We start from the raw sequence: 20,453 nt of genomic DNA on the forward strand, positions 1-20,453 counted from the left end.
TACACTGGCATCTTTCCTGTAATTTGATACCACCTCCTTCCACTCATTCAGATGAGCTCTTTCCTTGCAGGTTACTTCCATGATATCCGAGAACATTTCATCTCGCGTCTTCTTTTTCCTCCGCCTTATCTGAGCTAGCCTTTGGGATGGAGTAGGGAGGCTTGAAAAATTTGCAGCTGCATGAGGGAGGGAAAAAAGGGAGAGAAGTATTTTAAAAGATACATTTTACAGAACAATTGTTATACTCTTTCACAGTGAACAACACTATTCACCTTACATAGCACATGTGATTTCACTACAAGGTCGCATTTTGCATCTTAATATTGAGTGCCTGCGGCTCTGGTGTTACAGATCTCACAGACGCAGGTCCGGGCATCAGAATTCAACTTGCATGCGGCCATGGTAAGCCACTGTCTTTCGGCTTCTGCAGCCTTCATATATATAGTGCTTTACCCCTCCCCCCACCACATGGCTGGTATCATGAAAGCTCACTGCTAATCACCCCCCTTCCCCCCCCCCCCGCGTGGCTGGTAGCTGGGAAGATCCCTGCTAGCCAAACGCGAAAAAGCTCATCGCTATTTCACTCCTCCCCTCCCCCCACTTGGCTACGTGCAGCAGGCCACGAGCCCAGTAGGAAAATGGGCATCTCTGTCCCCTTAATTAAATTCCTGATTTTCAACCAGGTTACCCTGAACGATATCACTCTGCTGGGGATAACACAGCGAGATAAAGAACGGATGTTTCTTGAATGCCAGCAATCGCCGGGACCATACGCAGCTATGCTTTGTCATGCAATGATACCCGATTACTTGCTACATGCATGGCGTGGTAAAGTGTCCTACCATGGTGGACGGAACAAAGCTGCCTTGCCCAGAAACCTTCTGCAAAGGCTTTTGGAGTACCTCCAGGAGCACTTCATGGAGATATCCCTGGAGGATTTCCGCTCAATCCCCAGACATGTTAACAAACTTTTCTAAGTAACTTTACTGGCCGTGAATGCATCCCAAGTCCTCAGGGCAAATCATTCATTAAAAAACGCTTGCTTTTAAACCATGTTTTATATTTACAAAGGTACACTCACCAGAGGTCCCTTCCATGGCTTCATTGTCTGGGATAGTGGCTTGGGAGGGCTGGGAGGGTAATTCCGTCTGGGTCAGAAAAAGCTCCTGTCTGTTGGGGCTAACGGAGTGCTGTGTGCTCTCTGCAAGCTCGTCCTCCTCTTCTTCATCGTCATCTTCCCCGTCTGCAGAATCCTCAGCCATGGCTGAGATTACAACCCCCACCTCGGAATCCACGGACAGGGGTGGGGTAGTTGTGGCGCAGCCCCCTAAAATTGCATGCAGCTCAGCGTAGAAGCGGCATGTTTGCAGCCCTGCACCAGACCTTCCGTTTGCTTCTTTGGTTTTCTGGTTGGCTTGTCTGAGCTCCTTAACTTTCACTCTGCACTGCACTGTGTCCCTGCTGTGGCCTTTTTCCATCATAGCCTTGGAAATTTTTTCAAATACTTTTTCATTTCGTCTTTTGGAATGCAGTTCTGTTAGCACTGAATCCTCTCCCCATACAGCGATCAGATCCAGTACCTCCCGTGCAGTCCATGCTGGAGCTCTTTTTCGATTCTCAGGAGACTGCATTGTTACCTGTGCTGATGAGCTCTGCGTGGTCACCTGTGCTGATGAGCTCTCCACGCTGGGCAAGCAGGAAATGAAATTCAAAAGTTCGCGAGGCTTTTCCTGTCTACCTGGCCAGTGCATCCGAGTTCAGATTGCTGTCCAGAGCAGTCACAATGGTGCACTGTGGGATACCACCCGGAGGCCAATACCATCGATTTGCGGCCACACTAACCCTAATCCGATATGGTAATACCGATTTCAGCGCTACTCCTCTCGTCGGGGAGGAGTACAGAAACTGGTTTAAAGAGCCCTTTATATCGATATAAAGGACCTTGTAGTGTGGACAGGTGCGGCATTAAATCGGTTTAACGCTGCTAAAATCAGTTTAAACGCATAGTGTAGACCAGGCCTGAGAGCACTTTATTCAGTCAATGTTTGAAATTCAAGATCCGATGGTTAGTTTGAAAATCAGGGCTCTTGGGTCCTATTCCCAACTCTGCCACTGACTGGCTGTGTGACCTAAGACAAGTCAATTCTCCTTTCTCAGCCTTAGCTTCTCCCTCTTTCAAGTAGGGATAATAATGATCCGCTCCTACCTACCTTACAGTGTGTGGAGGCAGGGCTGGCTCTAGTTTTTTTGCCGCCCCAAGCAAAAAAAAATTTGCCTCCTCCCACCCCAGCCCTGGGCTCCTCCCCCACACCTTCCTGCTGCCTGACCCCAGGCTCTCCCCCGCCCCCCACTCCCTGCCACCCAACTCTGGGCTCTGCTCCCTCCACCCGCACCCCCCTGCCGTCCCAGCCCTGGGCTCTCCCCCACACACATCCCATGCTGCCGCAGCTCTGGGCTCTCTCCTTCCCCACCAACAGTGCTCCCCCACCCACCCACACCCTGCTACCCCTGCTCTGGGCTCTGCCCCCTCCACCTGCACCCCCTGCCGCCCCAGCCCTGGACTCCCCGCCCTACCTGAACCCTCCTTCTGCCCCAGCCCTGGGTCACTGGTAACTTGCTCCCAGGGTGGGTCATTGAGCAGGAATTTTGGATGTGCACAGAACACACACAGGATTGGTTCCCATATGGTTACAGAACTACACTAAAGTGGAACAATTTTCAGCTTGTGTGATTAGAGGATATCTGGATGCATATTGTAAGACTGTCCTCGATAAGAGAGGAAAAGTTGAGGTGCCTTTATTATTCTTTTGTTCCAATCTTTGTTTCTATGGGGAATTTGCCAATGCAATATCACTGTCTTCCTTTTAAACAAATAAAACTAAAAAAAAAAAAAGGCAATGGCTGTTGAAAATAGCAATTCCAGTCCTAAAAACCACTGGGAAGCATTTCTTGCTCAATTTTATCCTACTTTTTCTACAGCAAATTACAGTGGATCAATGTGACGAAGTCTCCATGGCAACTAATGGCCAGGCCCTTCCCCCCTTTCAGGGGGATGCTAAAGGTGTTGGAGACAGAGAGATCAGGTGACCTCCTGGCCCAGTAAAGAGACAAAGCCCAGAGAGGAGGGGCTGGAGGGGGTTTGGTAGTTTTGGAAGCTGGCTGGAAAATGGAGGAGAGCCTCGAGGAGGCTCAGGTCTCCCAGCGGGTCCCAGATGGACCTAACTAAAGGGGGTCCTGTTGTCTGTACTGGCAAGACCTGTTTTGGACTGTGTTCCTGTTGTCTAAATAAACCTTCTGTTTTACCAGCTGGCTAAGAGTCACGTCTGACTGCAAGGTGGGGGTGCAGGACCCTGTGGCTTCCCCAGGATCCCGCTGGGGTGGACTCGCTGTGCGAAGCACATGGAGGGACAGAGGATGCTGAATGCTCCAAGGAGAGACCCAGGAGGTGAAGCCTTGTGAGCTTCTTGCCCTGAAACAGTCTGCTCCAAGGGAGAGGCGGCTCCCCAAAGTCCTGACTGGCTTTGTGGGGAGCAATTCCAGAGCATCACCTGGGGACTCCATGACAATCAGTATATTTGATTTGGGAGAAATGAAGTAACAGCTGCCCAAATGGAGCTTGCGCACTCCTGAATTTTGAGATGCTCAAATCTGGAAGGCAGGTGCTAGATTCCCTTTCTGAATATTAGCTAAATCTGGAAAGGAAAAAGTCAATTTCTGCTTCCATGGCTCAGAAGTGGAAATCCTCCTACATGCCTGGTACTGTATCTAAAGCTGCCCAGGTCCGGTAGAGCCTCCCCTCCCTTACTTTTCATTTTAAATTCTAGTGGGATCCACGTACCTCCCTTGCTAGGCTTCAGATTGAGAGGGGCACTGTCCACTTAGTCCACCCAATTCCTTCTTTGGGGGCTGCAAGGTGAGGTCACACCAGTATCCCTAATCCAGTCTGGGATGTCTTCTGAAGGGGATATCTGGGCCAAAGCCTTCTACTCCTTGGGCACACTTGTTCCCCACTCACAGTGCCACCCCGCTCTAGCAGTGAGCTCTCCATTCACAGCAAGCTGCAGCATGAGGTTTCAGCTACCATACTCCCTCCCCCTCCCTTTCCTGTTGATAGCAGCCAAGGGAATGCTGGGAAATGTAGTTCTTTCCCTGCTCCAGGGCTGGCTCTATAGGCAGGGAGCTAACCAAGGAACTACAGCTCCCAAGGCCCCCTGTTGGTTCTCAGCTCCCAGGCTGGATCCCTGCCACCTGCTGCCCCTGCAAACGGGCTGCCCCAAGCACCTGCTGGCTTTGCTAGTGCCTAGAGTCGCCCCAGGACCAACACACGTTTGTTTTCATCCTCTAAGTCAGGAAAACCACAAAAGCCTCTTCTTTTGTACTGGGACAGGCAAAAATAAGGTGACACTAAATTATTCAGATTGCTAAAAGCAGGTTTAGGGGGTTGTATATTTTTGGGAAAAAAATTAATACTGATCCTTCTAACTAGCAGCATGAGATAAAAAAGAACACAGACAAACCTTGTCAGTAAAGGCTAATGTCCTAAATGGAAAATCAGCAGCAGTTTGTAGCTGGGGGAGCGTACAGTCTGAATGTGTATGACCCGACCCCAGCCCCGACCCCCACATAGCAGTAGGGCTTGGCACTCTCTCTTTGCATTGGTGTGGTGGCAGAGTGGTTCACCAAGCAAAGACAATCCAAGGAGGTTCCCTAAGTCAGTCTTACTCCTGAGGCGATTCTGCACCAAAAAAATTCTGTGCACAATATTTCAAAATTCTGTAATTTTTATTTGTCAATAAATAAATGTGGAGGCTCCACCATGGCAGTGGGGAGCACAGGCTCCTGGATGCACAGAGGTAGGATATCACCCTGCAGCCCCCTCTCTCCTCCAGGGAAACAGACTCGGTGGTGAGGCTGCATCTCCCTGCTGCCTACTCCAGGACCCCCAAAAAGATTCCCCAGAACTGCTCATGAACACTCTTGTGGCTTCTCTTTACTTCCCCATCAGAAAGCCTGAGCAGCTGGCCCTGGGCGATTTGAAAGGGCCCGGGGGCTTCTGCCACCACTACCGGCAGCACAGTCAGGCTAAAGCAGATTCCCGCCCACCCTTGATCCGTGTGGCGCATCACTCCCAGAAGCATCTGGCATGTTCCTGCGGCCCCTGTGGGGTGTGTCTCTTGCACGCTGCCCCTGCCCCAACTCTGCCATTGGAACTACAGCAATGGGAGCTGCAGGGGTGGTACCTGCGGGCAGTGGTGCCAGGAGACCCATCACCTCCGGCCTCCTCCATGTAGGATTTGTGCCAGAGGAGGGGTGTGGGTCACTTTCAGGAGCTGCCCGAGATAGGTGCCACACCCCAACCCCCTGCTCCAGCCCAGAACCTGCACCTCATGCATCCAAACTCCCTCCCAGAGCCGGCCACTGCCCCCCTGCCGCAGCCCAGATCCCGCACCCCACCCACACCCAAACTCCCTCCCAGAGCCCGCCACTGCTCCCCCTGCACCCCAACCCCCTGCCCCAGCCCAGAGGTCACACCCAAACTCCCTCCTAGGGTCCACCCCCACCTCCCCTGCACCCCAACCCTCTCCCCCAGCCCAGATCCTGCACCTCATGCACCCAAATTCCCTCCCAGAACTAGTCCCCCTCCTGCACCCAAACCCACTCCCACAGCCCACCACCGCCCCCCCTGCACCCCAACCACCTGCCCAGCTCAGAGCCCACACCCAAACTCCCTCCCAGGGTCTGCCCCCTGCCTTCCTTGCACCCCAAGCCCCTGCTCTAGCCTAGAGCCTGCACCTCATGCACCCAAACTCCCTCCCAGAGTCTTAGGTAGAGGTGGGGGGGAGGGCAGGACTTGGACCAGCTGTTGCAGGGTGTGTGGTCACATAAGGAAGAAGGCAGGGGTTTGGCAGGGAAGAAATCTGTCCCCTGGGTTGAGACAGCTTGTCTGCAGGTGGTGACTTCATCCAGTGGTGGGTGTAGTGCGGGGTAGAGGGACCTGGGACCATCCTACTCCACGAGGTCCTGATCCAGGGCCTTGAGGAACTAATACTCCTGTGTTCACGCTTGATCTCTCACTGCAACAGTCCCATTCCCTGGGTCACTTCCCACCCTTACTTCCAGCGTCGGTAATCTCCCGGCATCCAGCATCTCTTCTTGGCGATCTTTGGCAGTCGACTGGGTTTGTGCCAGGGCCTCAGCATGGCTGGACACTGCAGCCTGGGAGTCCTGTGGCTTCCTGGCAGGAGCCAACAACATGGCTTGCTCTCCTCCTCAGTCTGCGCTGAGCTGCTCCCTTTTATACTCTGTCTCCAGTCGGAGCATGCCCAGAGAGGGTGAGGGGGTGTGGCCTCTTCAGCCCACACGGTGCAGTTAACCCTAGCAGTGCCAGTTCAGGGTTGATACACCTCATCACAGCATTTCCCAAATTTTGGGATTAGCTAGGAGATCTCTTCAGGAGTAACCTCCTGTAGGGACTGGGTCACAAATGCTTTGGGAACCAAATACCTGGGCATTTTGCCTAGTTCTAAGTCACTTGCTGTGGAATTCTATCCCTGGATCATCTGAGACAATATTGACAAACAATTGAACTACCCTGTGACCATGTGCACTTATTTCCGTCAGTTGCACCATTTGGGGTCTGCTGCTGTTCACCTTTTCAGAGTGGAGATTTAAAAACATGACTGTTTCTCTGATAATATATCCAGCAGCTTGGAGTATTCTCTTCTGTTGACTGAACTGCATTTGAATTTTCTCCATGTCATCATGCAGGGATAGGGGAAAAAACAAACCTAAAATTAAAAAAATGATGGTAATTTCTCTGAAATTTCCCAATAAATCTGAGCTACTTTGTGTCAAACAAAACTAAGATGCAGTTATATGACCAAGGAGCCTTCATGAAAGATAGAAAACCCATATCACAGAGAGGTAGAAGACACTTTCATTTTAATTTAAAGTGAAATTCCAGAGTAGGTTACATCTGATGTCTCAGAATCAGGATGAGGAATTCTCCCATGATCCACTGAAACCTGCTTCACCCAGCGCTGTCTCATAAGATTTAGCACCTTCATAATGGGTGGAAAAAACAGCCAACCTTCCCAGAAGTGGCTTTGCCAATAGAGGGAAAAGGGGATTTGAACAGTGCTTGGGATCCATTTTAAATCCCCTTCCTAGTCTGTGACACTTTCATCTCCTGCCAGACTGACTCTGATTTAGGATTAAAGATGTTCAAGCACCATTCCCAAGCATGGACAGCCAAGAACACGACTTCACTGGGCACTTTGAGAAGTGAAGGAATATGAAGGGGTGAACTCTGCATGGCTCAGATACAAGGTAACAGTTCTGGGGTGATGGGGAAGGAGGGAATCTCTGAGTCAGCCCACCTCCTTCCAGTGTCAGAGAACCTGAAATGACATTTCCCTGACACTGCTCTCACTCTTTGTTATATTTAAATATATTTTAAATAAGGAAAAAAAGTCAACAAAATAACTGCTGTTCTGCACAATCCAGGATAATGTGAGAACAACTGGGAATGAGACAATCTGTCCTCAAAGAGAAACTTGACGACTCGAACAATATCTTTGCACCGGAAGAAGGAGTATAAATGTCAATCTCCAGGTTTGTTTAGACAAGGAAATGTGATGATGGTTAGGTCAGATCAGGAGTAAATGTGCTAGATAACCCCACCCACTATCCATGGCCCATGTCTTTACTGCAAGAATAGCTGCGTTTTTTACATCAGGAAAGCAAACTCAAGCTAGTTAACTCCATGGAAATCACAGTGATGAGGCCCAGGTAGATTTTACCTCTATGTAGCTGGCTGAAGACATCCCCATCTCCCCCATTTGGGGTGATGGACATTCCTGGTAGAAAGGACACCCACTCCCATGACTTGCAGGACAATGGAGTTGATAGAAAGGACCACAGGATCCACCCCCAAAACGGGCGAGCTTCAAAAGTGGGCAACTCATGTGTGGGAGCTGAGGGTCTACAGTATGCAAAAGATGCAAATAGCCTTAACAGTCACTACCTGGGAACTGTCAAAATAATTTAGAAAAAACATCTGACAGCTCTAGAGAAGATTTTTATGAAGTTTATCTCCTTTACGGATTCTCTGATGATAGAGAAGGCCTGAGCTCTGAGAGAAGCTTTTCCCACACTCGCAGCATTCATAGGGTCTGTGTCCTGTGTGGATTCTGTGATGTGTAATAAGGGTTGAGCTCTGAGAGAAGCTTTTCCCACACTCACAACATTCATAGGGTTTCTCTCCCGTGTGGATTCTCTGATGAGAGATAAGGGAGGAGATGTCAGTGAAACTTTTCCCGCACTCACTGCATTCATAGGGTCTCTCTCCTGTGTGGATCCTCTGATGCGTAGTAAGGTTTGAGCTTCGGGTGAAGCTTTTCCCACACTCAGAGCATGTGTAGGGTCGCTCTCCTGTGTGGATTCTGTGATGAGAGAGCAGGGCTGATCTCTGAGTGAAGCTTATCCTGCACTCACAGCATTCGTAAGGTCGCTCTCCGGTGTGAATTCTCTGATGAGAGATAAGGGCTGAACGATGATTGAAGCTTTTCCCGCACTCCCTGCATTCATAGGGTCTCTCCCCCGTATGGATTCTCTGATGGGCAGAAAGGTCTGAGCTCTGAGTGAAGCTTTTCCCACACTCACAGCATTTATAAGGTCTGTCTCCTCTGTGTATTCGCTGATGTCTAATAAGGGCTGAGGTATGATTGAAGCTTTTCCCACACTCACAGCATTCGTAGGGTCTCTCTTTCGTGTGGATTATCTCATGTCGAATAAGGGCTGAGCGGTAATGGAAGTTTTTCCCACACTCACTGCATGTATTCTCTCTCTTTTCCGTGAGGATTTTCTCCTGGGATGTAGTTTCCTTGAAATCCTTGTGAGTTCCCTGACAATTAATGGGTTCATCCATTCTCTCCTCTGAGTGGTTTCCCTGCTCTCTCTCTGGTCTGTGGTAACTTTCACCAGCTTTTCCCAGCTCATGGCACCTGGACACATTCCCTTTGGATCTTCGCAGTAATGCCCCATGCGCTTCAGCTAGCTCAGCATCTTCCTGGTGAGGATTCTGCTCCTCGCTCTCCCTCACCACCCCATCACCTGCTAGAAGAGAGGAGAAATCTCAGAATTGGGGATGGAAAGGCAGAGAGCAAACCCAAGTAAGTGCTGGAGAGACAGAAAATAAAAATCGGGGACTGAATTCCCCCAAACTCTTCCCCATAGGGGAAAGTGGAGGGGATCGATTCTGCTCCACACCCAGGGGCGGCCTTTATGGTGGGCCGTACGGGTGCCCCACCCAAGGGGTGCCGAGTGCAGGGTTTGGATTCCCACCTGACCTGTTGCTGAGAGGCTCGCTGGGCTGATGAAAGCGGCATGGGGACCAGATAAGCAGCTGTGTAGGGGAGAGACCCGAGCTGCAGGGGGCCATTGGACGAGCGTCAGAGCCAGGTGACTGCTCTGGAGCAGAGGGGGCCCCTCCTCCACCCTGCTCCATGTGTGCAGCTGCTGCTGTTCCTGTCCCCCCAGCCCCCCACTCTCTGTTCACCTCTGGGGTTGCCCCTGTACACTCCTGACTGGGAGCATCTTCCTGACTGCTCTGCGGGGGGGAGGTGCTGATTGATGGCAGGGTGTCCCCCTCCCCCCAACCCGGGTACCCAATTTCCACTGAGCTGGGGTGACGGGACAGGGGGAGTCTGCGTGTGCTGCTGACTCTTTGGGGCCGGAGCTCCTGCCAGCTGCTTGTGTCTGAACAAGCCTAGTTCAGGCTCCTGACTCTGAGAGCTTTCTTAAATAGACAGCACACTCACTCACTCAGGCACACACACACTCCTTAAGACACACCCTTCAACACACACACACTCCTTCATATCTTCCCCTCAACACACACACACACACACACACCAGGGCAGGGCCGGCTCCAGAACCCAGCGCGCGCGTGGGGCGGCATTTTCCCTGGAGGGCGGCAGGCGGGTCTGGTGGACCTTCCGCAGTCATGCCTGCGGGAGGTCCACTGGAGCCGCAGGACAGCGTACCTCCCGCAGGCATGACTGCGGAGGGTGCGCTGGTCCCGCGGCTCGGGTGGACCTCCCGCAGACATGCCTGCGGATGCTCCACCGGAGCCGCCGGACCAGCAAATCCTCCGCAGCTGCAGGAGGTCCACTGGAGCCGCAGGACCAGCGGATCCTCCGCAGTCATGCCTGCGGGAGGTCCGCTGGTCCCCCGGCTCTGGTGCACCTCCCGCACGCATGACTGCTTGGGGCGGCCAAATTGCTAGAGCTGCTCCTGCACCAGGGCTCCCTGCATCCATGTCACTTCCCCACCTGGGCTGTGCTGAGACATCAGGAGCTGCTGCTCTCCTGCCCTCCCCTTACACAGCCTGCAGGGAAAGTGACCTAGGTGCAGGAAGCCATGACGTCGCTCCTTGCTCCTCTCTCCCAGCCCCCCAGGGCTGCATGGGGTGGAGGAGTGAGCAGCAACACCAGCTGCTTTGTGCATCTAGGTCAGGTTCCCCACTTGGGTGCAGGAGGATGCAAGGGTTGGGGCAAAGGGAGCACAGTGCAGGGGTTGGGGGATCAGGAAGGAGCAGGTGTTGAGGTGCAGGGGGCAGGGGTTGGGGTGAAGGGGGTATACACCATGCAGGAGGGAGGTGCAGGGGGTACAAGTGAAGGGGGCACAGTGCTGGGATTAGGGGCACAGGAGGGAGGGGAAGGTGTTGGGCTGAAGGGGGCACAGTGTAGGACCTGGGGCACAGGAGGGAGGGGGTATGAGTGAAGGGGGCACAGTGCAGGGTTTAGGGGCGCAGGAGGGAGGGGGCAGGTGTTGGGAAGGGCAGAAGGTGAGGGGCAGGAGGGGGCAGAAGTTAGGAGTGAAGGGGTGCAGGAGAGGGAGCAGGTATTTGGAGCGAAGAGGGCACAGTGCAGGGGCTAGGGGGGAAGGGAGGGTGGGGAGCCTATGGGGGACAGAGGGAAGGGGGGTGTCACACCCATGGGATCCAGGGGCACCAAAATTCAAGTTAGCCCAGGGTGCCATTTTCCCAAGGCCGGCCCTGTCCACATCCCATCCAAACACTCAGTAGGAAGGGAGGGAGCTCCAGCAAAGGTGTCAATCATCCTCTGTAGGAAGCCAGGAGTGAGATCTGCTGGGGACTGTCCTGAGCTCACAGAGTCTGTGGGGGGAATCCCAGCTGGTTCTCTCAGGCACTTACAGTTTCTGGGTTGATTTGATGGTTCCTCATCTGTGCAATGACTTCTCAGGATCTCACTTTCCTCTGAACCAGGGAGATCCAGGACCCACGGCTCTTCCCCTCCTTCCAGCTGGGAGATCACATAGGGTTTGAAAACTGGAAACCCTGCTCAAGGGAAAGAAAACAAGCGAGCTCAGGGGCCGGGCAGGAGGGTCCCGCAGGCTGGATGTGGCCCACAGGCCGTAGTTTGCCCACCTCTGGTATAGATGGTGACTAAACTTAAACCTCTGCAAACCAGGAAATGAGAAGTTAATGTAAATGCCACCCCTCCAATGCAACCTTAACTTTGCCCCCAACCCTTAACCCTGCAGCTGGCAAGAACCACTGAGGATGGTTCTGTGTGAGCCATGCAAAGGTTAACAAACTGCCACAGGAACTCAGGTATTCAGCTCAATGCAGCAGTAACGGGATGAAATTCTATGGTCTGTGTTATAAAGGACGTCAGAGTAGATGACCTAATAGTCACATCTGGCCTTCAAAGCTATGAACCTATAATCAATCCGAGGAAAGACTAAGAGAACATCCCATTGTCTGTGTTGTGTTCACAGATGGGAATCCCAGCATCTATCCGCATGCCCTCCAGCTGTAGCTGTAACTGGATGATAGAGGGATTGGTTGGAGCAGCTTGGCAGAGTTGTGACTGTGCTATGAAGAGAGGTGGGATTTGGGGGGACAATTCTGCCTCATTTCTGTGCTGAGTGTTGCAGGTTTGGTCAGCAAAGGTGCCCAAGGGTGTGTTCTTGCTGTGGGGATTGTCAGCACTCTGGTGGCCTATGTTCGAGTGATCTGTGGGGCTTAGTGAGGGATAAGTGAAGGCAGTGACTCAAAAGGAAAACTCAGGTTGAGGGCAAAGGGGTGGTAACACTGTGCGAGTCTCAGATGGTCTGTGTGCAGGAGGTTCAGTACTGGACAGCAGGCCAGGGGGAAGAAGCTTCTGTTTGCTATGATGGAGATGAACCCAAATATTATCTTAGCAAGAAGTTGTGAGACTTTCTGCTGTACTGCTCTGTTCCCAGAGCGCTCTGTAACAGGGGAGGGGAGAAGGCTAGTGTGTGTGTCTCTGGCATATTGGGGTGATGCTGAAACAGGGCAGAGCAGAGGTGGCATTGTGGGGCTGGCGTGAACCTTAACTTTTCATTTCCCCTTCCAAGAACCGAGGGGACAGGAATCCTTACCCAGCGAGGTCACAGTCTCATAGTTCTCCTGCATGACGTCTCTGTAGAGGGCTCTCTGAGTGGGGTCCAGTAGAGCCCCCTCTTCCCTGGTGAAATACACAGCCACCTCCTCGAAGGTCACCAGCCCCTGGAAGAGCAGGATTCCAACACTCAGGACCTGTTGCCCCACTCACAACCCCACTATTCATGGGGGAGAGGAGCCAATCAAATGGAAGCTCTGAGAGAGAAACAGTCAGCAGGGTCCTATCCCCATACTGCTGAGAGCAGCCAGGGGACATCACGGTGAGAGAACAAAGAGAGACCCCTTGTCTCTGCCAGCAGATGCATCACATACCTACTAGCCAGAGGCTGAAACAGCCCCATGGTCGGAATCCCAACACCCTCCCCACTGCCAGCAGCTGGATGTGAGGGGCTGGGACATCTTCCCTACACTTCCCTGGTGGGTGCCCCCTTTCCATGTCACACCAGCCTCTGGCTAGCAGGCTGAGGGTTCAGCACTGGAAGTCTGGTACCCCTGCCCAGGGGGTTGCTTTGTCTGTTTCCTGTTTCACAAATTAGGGAATTTTCTCCTCCAAGACCCAAGCGTTTGTTCTGAGGATCTAGGCCCTCCCGGTTAAACAAGTCTCAGAAAGTTTGTCACACTCTGTCCCCCTCCCTTTCCTCACCCAGGGTATTCCCTGCCCCTTCCAGACCTAACTCCTCAGAAGTTGCCACCTCTTCAGTATTTACGGCTCCTCCCCCTCCAGCAAGAACCCACCAGCAACCCCCCAATAGCCCCTACCTGATCTGGCCCAACTGCAGCCATTTCTCTTTCCTGTCCCAGGGGAGGCTGGGATGAGCTGGAGTGAGACGTGGGCGTCATTCTGCAACCTGGCAGGGTGAGAAGGGCAGTCCTAGAGGTTTCAGAACAGGATTTAGTTCATTTCACATCACACTTCCCCCAGGCTCTTTCCCTGCAGACAGAGAGATTGTAGATTCTGCCATGCTGGGAACATGCTCAGTCCCCATAGTGCAGCAAAGACCTTGCCCCTGTCCTCCACCCCACCCCCCTCTACCCCAGGACTAAACCCACCAAGATATTTTAAAACCCTCCCAGCAACAGAGTCTGAAACAAACCCTGGAAAAGACCAGAACCAAAGGAGCCCCTTTTGGGGGATTCCCCCTGACACTGCCCCCAGGGCAGCACACTCCTGCAGCAGGGGGAACAGGGAGAGTCAGGGGCTGGTTCTTCCTCTCTCTGCGCTTCACCTTGTTCACAGGAAAGTGACCCTGTGCAGGGATGCTGCAGTGAGTGTGCCTGGGGAGTCAGAGATCTGGGAACCTGCCCTCCCCCCACCCCCTATTTCTCCTGGATGCCCTCCTCTTTCCTAGCACCCTGCCCCCCTGGTTGGGAGACGTGGTCACCATCCCATTCTTGGGGGCTTTCTCTCTCCGTGGCTGGCCCTGCCTCGAACATGCGGGGAAGGGGGCACCAGTCGGGGAGACCTGCTTTACCCACCCACGTTCCTGGGCACAGCAGAGAGCCGGTGGGAGCGGGTCAGACTCGCTGGTGGGAAGGATCCTTCTGGCCTTAGTGATGCAGCAGCAGGTCTGGGCTCCCAGACACCCTGGGGGCAGAGATGGGGGCGGGGGACACCGTGCAGAGTCAGGGACCTGCCCAGCCCCAACGGCTCAGTCCTCTGGAGTCTCAGCTCAGGAGTTGCCCTCAGCAGAGTCCGAGGCGGTTTCTAGCCGGAGAAGCTCCCCCCGGGCCGGGCCCAGAGGGGTTAATGCCGAGCTCTCCCCGGCACAGACCCCGCTGGGGAAGCAGCGGCTGCTCAGCTCCCAGCTCCCGATGGAGGCAGCAGCGTCTGGTCTCTCCGGAGCTGCCCGGGGCTGATGCTCCCGGTTCTTTGTTCTCCCGGCTCCTGCCTCCTTTCTCCCGGCACCCCCCGCTCCCAGCTGCTCCAGCCCCTTCCTGTGCCCCGCAACCCCGAGGCTGCAGCGCTCGCCGGGGCTGTCTGCAGCGGCTGGAATCCAGCTGACACCCTCTGCTGCGCCGGGCACTGCAGGGCCTGGGGGTAGCTGCTCCACCGGCTTCCCCGCGTGTCCAACCCCCCCTGCGAGGGGCCCGGGGGTCCAGGGCCAGGGCCAGGCCCGGGGGGGAGCCGCCCCTTCCTGCCCCCCCCGGCCCAGCCCCCGCCCCCGCCCCCGGCCCAGCCCCTTTGTGCCGGCAGCGGGGCCATGGCCGGGAGCGCAGCGCGGAGGCTGCTCCAGCCCTGCAGCCCGTGGGGCAGCGCGGGGCGGGCAGGGCCCGGGGGGGCCGAGACACGCGTGGGGGCGGACACGTTCCTGCCGGGAGGGGCCGGGCCCGGCTGCCTGGTTCGCCCCCTGCCCGGGGGGGTCCCCGAGCTCTCCGCGGCCGGAGCGGGGCTGCCCGGGGCTGCGGGGGGCGAGTGTCCCGGGCGGGGCGGAGCAGCCCCTGCTGCGGGGCCGGGGCGACGGAGCCCGGGAGCGACTGGGCCGGGAGCTGCAGGAGGGGCCCGGAGCGCGGCTCGGCAGCAGAGCTCGGAGCCCAGGCTGGGCCCGGGAGCGGGGGGAGGACTGTGGGGGAGCTGGGAGTTTGAGGTGTGCTGGGGGGTCAGGGTTGGGGGATGTTTGGGGGGGCGCCATGTTCAGATCTGGCCCTGCGGGAGCTTTGGGGGCTGGAGCTGGGGAAAGTGGGGGAGTGTCTGAAGTTGGCTGCTTGGGATGTGGGTGAGGCCCGGGGAGCTGGGGGTTTGGCTGCACCCCTGTCACTGCAGCCTGGGGCCCTGCGTTTCCTCTGGAAAAGCTGCTCCCTGTTTCACCATCTCCTCTCAGTCTGAGTCCCAGCGAGTCTGCACAGGCGTCTGCTGGGCTGGACAGGCCGTGAAATCTGGCAGCTGGGAGGTTTGCAGTAGTTTCTAACCTTCCCTCCCCTGCTTCTTCCAGGAGGTACCACAAAAGCATCTGGCCCCTCTGGGAAAAGAGAGAGAAGGAGCCAAAGCGGAGGAGGAGAGCGGCAAAGCGAGGAGCTGCTGGTAGGTGCCCAGAGCCCCCTGCCACTTAGGTTTGCCTGCCATAAGAATGACCTGTTGAATACAGGGCCCACCCTGCCAGCCTCAGCCAGAGACCCATCCCCACTGGAGCCCAGGGAGAGGGCAGGGTCAGACACGGGGGTTACATGATGCCTGTAGGATGCAGGAGGCTGCTGGGCAGGAGAGGGTCAGTCTGTGTTAGCCCAGAGCCCCTGCCCACGGGCTGTCTGGATGTCACAGTGACCAGGGATCCTTCTAGCTCCTGTGGGGGATGGGGAGGAAGGAGATGAAATGTGGGCTGCAGAGATGGAGGATTTGGCTCAGTGCAAGTTGATGAGGTTTTGGGAAGAAGTGTCACTCCTGTTGGTGATGTACAGCTCATCCCGGCCCTGATCCCGCCTCCCTTCCTGGGATAAATGAACTTCCCATCACTCACCACAAGAGATCTTGTGTTCTGGTAAATAACTCTGCCACCTGCCCCAAGGCGCATTTATGATTTTCCCCAGTTACCGGGCAGATGAATTTCAATGTTGATAAATGCAAAGTAATGCACATTGGAAAAGATAATATCAAAACACATAAAATGATGGGATCTAAATTAGCTGTTACCACTCAAGAAAGAGATTTTGGAGTCATTGTGGATAGTTCTCTGGAAACATCCACTCAATGTGCAGCAGCAGTCAAAAAAACAAACAGAATGTTGGGAATCATTAGAAAAGAGAGAGACAATAAAACAGAAAATATCCTATTGCCTCTATATAAATCCATGGTACCTCCACATCTTGAATTCTGCCTGCAGATCTGGTCGCCCCATCTCTGAAAAGATACATTGGAATTTGAAAAGGCCCAGAGAAGGCCAACAAAATGATGAAGGGTGTGGAACAGCTTCCGTATGAGGTGAGATGAATAAGACTGAGACTATAGCTACCCGCCGCAGCTTTTGGCAACATGGCTGTGGCGCTCCAGCCGTGCTGCTGACAGGCGCACAGTGTAGCTGCTGTTTGTCGGCAGGAGAGATGTGCCAGTGTAAACCAGTGGTCCCCAACCTTTGTGTGTCCAGTAGCACATTCATGTTTTCAGAAGAGTGTGGCAGGCGCCAACAATTTTTCAAGGCTTATTTTGTATTAGTACATAAATATGATGGTAAATATTATATAATATATGAATCCAGAGAGAAGCCGGAGAGAAGCCGCGAGGACAGAGAGCACCAGCTTCCCGCAGCCCCGGAGAACTCAGTCCCCAGAAGGCGCGGGGCCCCGGCCTCTCTCCCCTGCTGGGCACTAGGCGGGCCCCGCACCTGCCGGAGCAGGGCCGGCTCTAGGTTTTTTGCCGTCCCAAGCAAAAAAATTTTGGCTGCCCCCACCCCAGCCCTGGGCTTCCCCCCCCCCCGTGCCCTCCCCCACCAGCACCTCCTGCCGCCTCAGCCCTGGGCTCTCTCTTCCCCCTCCACCCGCACCCCCTGCCACCCAGCCCTGGGCTCCCCCCCCCCGCCAACCGTGACCTCCTCGTCCACCACAGCAATCCCCGTTTACACTTGCAGTGGGGATCAAACCATTTCTCCTATTTTTATTTCACTTTAGTATAAATCTCACCCTCCCCCATCCCCCGCAACCCCATCTTTAGTGCTCCAAATGCACGTGGAAGGCATAGGGCCTAACCCTCAAACCTTGTACCCGGCAAGGGATGGGGATCTAGTAAAGAGGGTTGTCATAAACAGATAGTTAAGGGTTAAAGTCTCTTTTACCTGTAAAGGGTTAACAAGCTCAGTAACCTGAGGAACACCTGACCAGAGGACCAATCAAGGGACAAGATAATTTCAAATCTCTGTGGAGGGAAGGCTTTGTCTGTGTCCTTTGTTTGATTTGCCATTCTCTTTTTGGATCTAAGAGAGGCCAGACATATTCTTCAAGTTCTCCAAAGTTTCCTGAAGTATTTTCTTCTATTCAGTATAGTGAGTATTAGAAAGGCGAATTAGTCTTATAACTTAATTTCTGCATTTGCAATTGTGTGTTTGCTGGAGAAATATCTTTATTTCTGTTGCTGTTACTTTGATTATTCTGAGGAGGAGGGAGGGGAAGTCTCTCCAATTTTTATAAGTTAGACCCTGTAATTTTTTCCATCCTGGTATTACAGAGATAATGTACTTTCTTTCTTTCTTTTAATAAAATCTTTTCTTTTTAGAACTTGATTGATTTCTTCCCTTGTTTGGATTTTCAGGGGAAGGGGAGGGGGAAAAGTGAATCCCTCTTTGTTTGATTCAAGGAATTTGAATCCAGGTATCTCTCCTAAGGACTTGGAGAGGGGAGGGGGGAATGGATTATTTCCCTTTGTGTTAAGATTCAAGGAGCTTGGATCTGTGTTCCCAGGGAAGGTTTGGGAGGAATGGAAAGTGTACCAAAACACTATATTTTTGGTTGGTGGCAGCTTTACCAGATCTAAACTAGGATTTTAGTTTAGAGGAGTCCATGCAGGTCCCCATCTTGTGAACGCTAAAGTTCAAAGGGGGGAATAAACCTATGACAAGGGTTCAGGCAGAGGAGCGGGTGTGGGGGTGCTTGGGGGCCCTTACACTGGCAGAGAAGCAGGGTGTGATCTACTGGTGGAGGAGGAGATGGGGTATCAGGAGGGTTGCGGGAGAAGAGTTGCAGGGGGAGGTGTGGGAGGAGAGGGCCGGGGGAGGGTACAAGGGGAGAGGTGCAGGTGAAGGGAGAGTACAAGGGGAAGGGATGTGTCAAAGGAGCGATGGGAGAAGGTACAAGTGAAGACGCTGCAAGCGGGATGAGGGGTGCAAGGGCTAAGAGGGGCAGGCGCTGACAGCTGCTTCCCCAGCCCCCTGCAGGCAGAGCCGAGAGGACGGACACTGACCCCCCAAGGTGCCCGACCTGCGGGGGTCCCCTGGCAGGGCAGTATACCCCGCTGCCCTGCTCGGAGCCGGACTCTGCCTCTCCCCGCCCAGGGCAGGCAGCGTGGGGCTGAGGCAGGGGAGGTGCGCAGCGGGCTGGGTCCAGGGGCAGGAGGGGGCAGCTCGGGCTGCCCAGCCACTCGTCCCATCAGCGCACGAGCCGGGATCCGCGCCCTCTGCCCAGCCCGGTGGCACCCTGCACAGCCCACTCGGGCGGGGAAACGCCGCGCTGCCCTGGGAGACTCAGAGCAGCAGCGGTGGTGGCAGCAGGACCCCTCCTCCCTCCCTGCATCCCGAGCCCCACTTCCCTCCCTCCCCGGCTCCTCTCACACTCTGGGAGCCCCTCTCGTTGCTGCGGCCTGGGCTCGGCTCTAGGGGACGATGCTCTGGGTCTCCAGCAGCCGGGCTGTGCTGGGGACCGAGAACACCGGCGCCTGCAGCCCCAGAGTTCTCTGTCCCCGGCTGGTGCAGGGCCGCACCTTCTCTCCCCTGTTGGGCACTAGGTGGGTGCACATAAATGCCCTGGCAGGTGCCATGGCGCCCACGGGCACCATGTTGGGGACCACTGGTGTAGACAAAGCCTGAGACTGATCAGCTCCGAAAAGAGACGACTAAGGGGGGATATGGTAGAGGTCTATAAAATCATGACTTGTGTGGCGAAAGTAAATAAGGAAGTGTTATTTCCTCATAACACAAGAACTAGGGGTTACCCTGTGAAATGAATAGACAGCAGGTTTAAAACAATAAAAGGAAGTATTTCTTCACACAACGCACAGTCAACCTGTGGACCCCCTTGCCAGAGGATGTTGTGAAGGCCAGGACATTAACAGGGTTCAGAAAAGAACTAGAGACGTTCATGGAGGATAGATCCATTAGTGGCTATTAGCCAGGGTGGGCAGGTATGGTGTCCCTAGCCTCTGTTTGCCAGAAGCTGGGAATGGGCAACAGGGGATGAATCACTTGATGATTCCCTGTTCTGTTCATTCCCTCTGGGGCACCTGGCATTAGCCACTGTCGGAAGAAAGGGTACTGGGCAAGATGGACCTTTGGTCTGACCCAGTCTGGCCGTTCTTAACTTCTATGTTCCCCTGTTACTGAGCCGCCATCTCCCTGTTGCAGAAACAGACAGAAGCTGAGAGGCAGAAGATTGTCTGGGAGTGGAAGGAGCTGCGAGGGTTTCCGGAGGAGCAGGAGCAGCAGCTGCTGTCCCGTCTGGAAGAGCTAGAGAGAGCCATTGTTCAGAGAAGGGATGAGGGCCACTGCAGCCTGTCCTGGGAGATTTCCCTGCTCAGCGAGAGGGGAGGAGAGAAGGGGCAGCAGCCACTGAGCCAACCCCTGCAGGTCAGGCTGTCATTGCAATGATCATACACAGCATTTCTATAGGTGCTTCTGAGCCCTAGACCCCAAAGCACTTTACAAAGTGGGGTCAGGGGCATTATCCCTCTGGGACAAATGGGGAAAGTGAGGCAGAGGGAGGGACAGAGCCCTGGCCCAGGTCACACAGTGAGTGGGAGCGGCACCAGGGATGGGTCCTGGGAGTCCTGGATGCTGCAGCCCCAAGACCTTCTCTCCTAGAAATGACTCTCTGCATTTGCACTTGGAGAGTGAAATCCACTCCCCCACCATGCTGAGGTCCCGAGCCAGGCCTAAGGCCCCTCGCACCGCAGGTTAATGGGTTTTGTGGGGCCAGGGGCCTTCTGGGTCTCTCAGCACTGGGGGGAATTTGATTCTCAATGCAGAGAAACATCTTCTGCCTGTAAAGTGCCTGGGGAGAAGATTTCCGCAGTGGTGACCTGCCCGCAGGGATTGCTGGGGCTGCATAGGGGAAAGTCCCTGGTGGGGGGTGGCAGATGCTCTGGGAGTGTAAACCTGAAATTCCCCTACTGCCCAAGGCCTCAGTGGTGACCCCTGCAGAGCAGGAGGCCTCCCCATCCAGGGACACTCCCCCTGACAGCCTCCTCTTTCTCTTCCTCTTTAGGGTGCTGGGAGCACTGGAGGCAGGTAAGTCCTGGCCTCCATTTCCCTCCGCCCTCATGGGCCGTTAGGTTTGATAACTGCACTGAATAGGATGCTGCCCCCTG

General features: G+C 54.4%; 1 protein-coding gene and 1 long non-coding RNA gene across 3 annotated transcripts; one reads left to right on the forward strand and one right to left on the reverse strand.

The window, feature by feature from the left end:
* Positions 1-6,545: 6,545 nt before the first annotated feature.
* Positions 6,546-12,480, reverse strand: LOC123356260 (zinc finger protein 250-like). Of its 2 annotated transcripts, none has more exons than XM_044999354.1 (3): positions 12,433-12,480; positions 11,219-11,362; positions 6,546-9,114 (listed from the first exon to the last, which is right to left on the reverse strand). In XM_044999354.1, exons 1-3 carry the CDS (start codon positions 12,464-12,466, stop codon positions 8,069-8,071), a joined length of 1,224 nt encoding a protein of 407 aa, XP_044855289.1. In that variant the 5' UTR covers positions 12,467-12,480; the 3' UTR covers positions 6,546-8,068. The 2 variants fall into 2 exon arrangements, with proteins under 2 accessions (XP_044855289.1, XP_044855279.1); XM_044999344.1 differs by having other exon boundaries at positions 6,546-9,117.
* Positions 12,481-15,162: 2,682 nt separating this feature from the next.
* Positions 15,163-19,551, forward strand: LOC123356366. Its single transcript, XR_006575342.1, has 3 exons — positions 15,163-15,473; positions 16,270-16,367; positions 19,492-19,551. It is a non-coding gene; the product is annotated as an uncharacterized LOC123356366 (long non-coding RNA).
* The last annotated feature ends 902 nt before the right edge of the window (positions 19,552-20,453 follow it).

Source organism: Mauremys mutica, chromosome 1 (assembly GCF_020497125.1).
Source record: "Mauremys mutica isolate MM-2020 ecotype Southern chromosome 1, ASM2049712v1, whole genome shotgun sequence".
Taxonomy (NCBI): domain Eukaryota; kingdom Metazoa; phylum Chordata; order Testudines; family Geoemydidae; genus Mauremys; species Mauremys mutica.

Bases quoted from the DNA above. Each gene is read 5' to 3' on its own strand.
- LOC123356260 (XM_044999344.1), bottom strand. From the start codon at position 12,466: ATGCAGGAGAACTATGAGACTGTGACCTCGCTGG. The intron at 11,363-12,432 runs GTAAGGATTCCT...TCCCTTGAGCAG, and splicing joins TGAGACTGTGACCTCGCTGG to GGTTTCCAGTTTTCAAACCC. The intron at 9,118-11,218 runs GTAAGTGCCTGA...CCTCTCTTCTAG, and splicing joins ATCAAATCAACCCAGAAACT to CAGGTGATGGGGTGGTGAGG.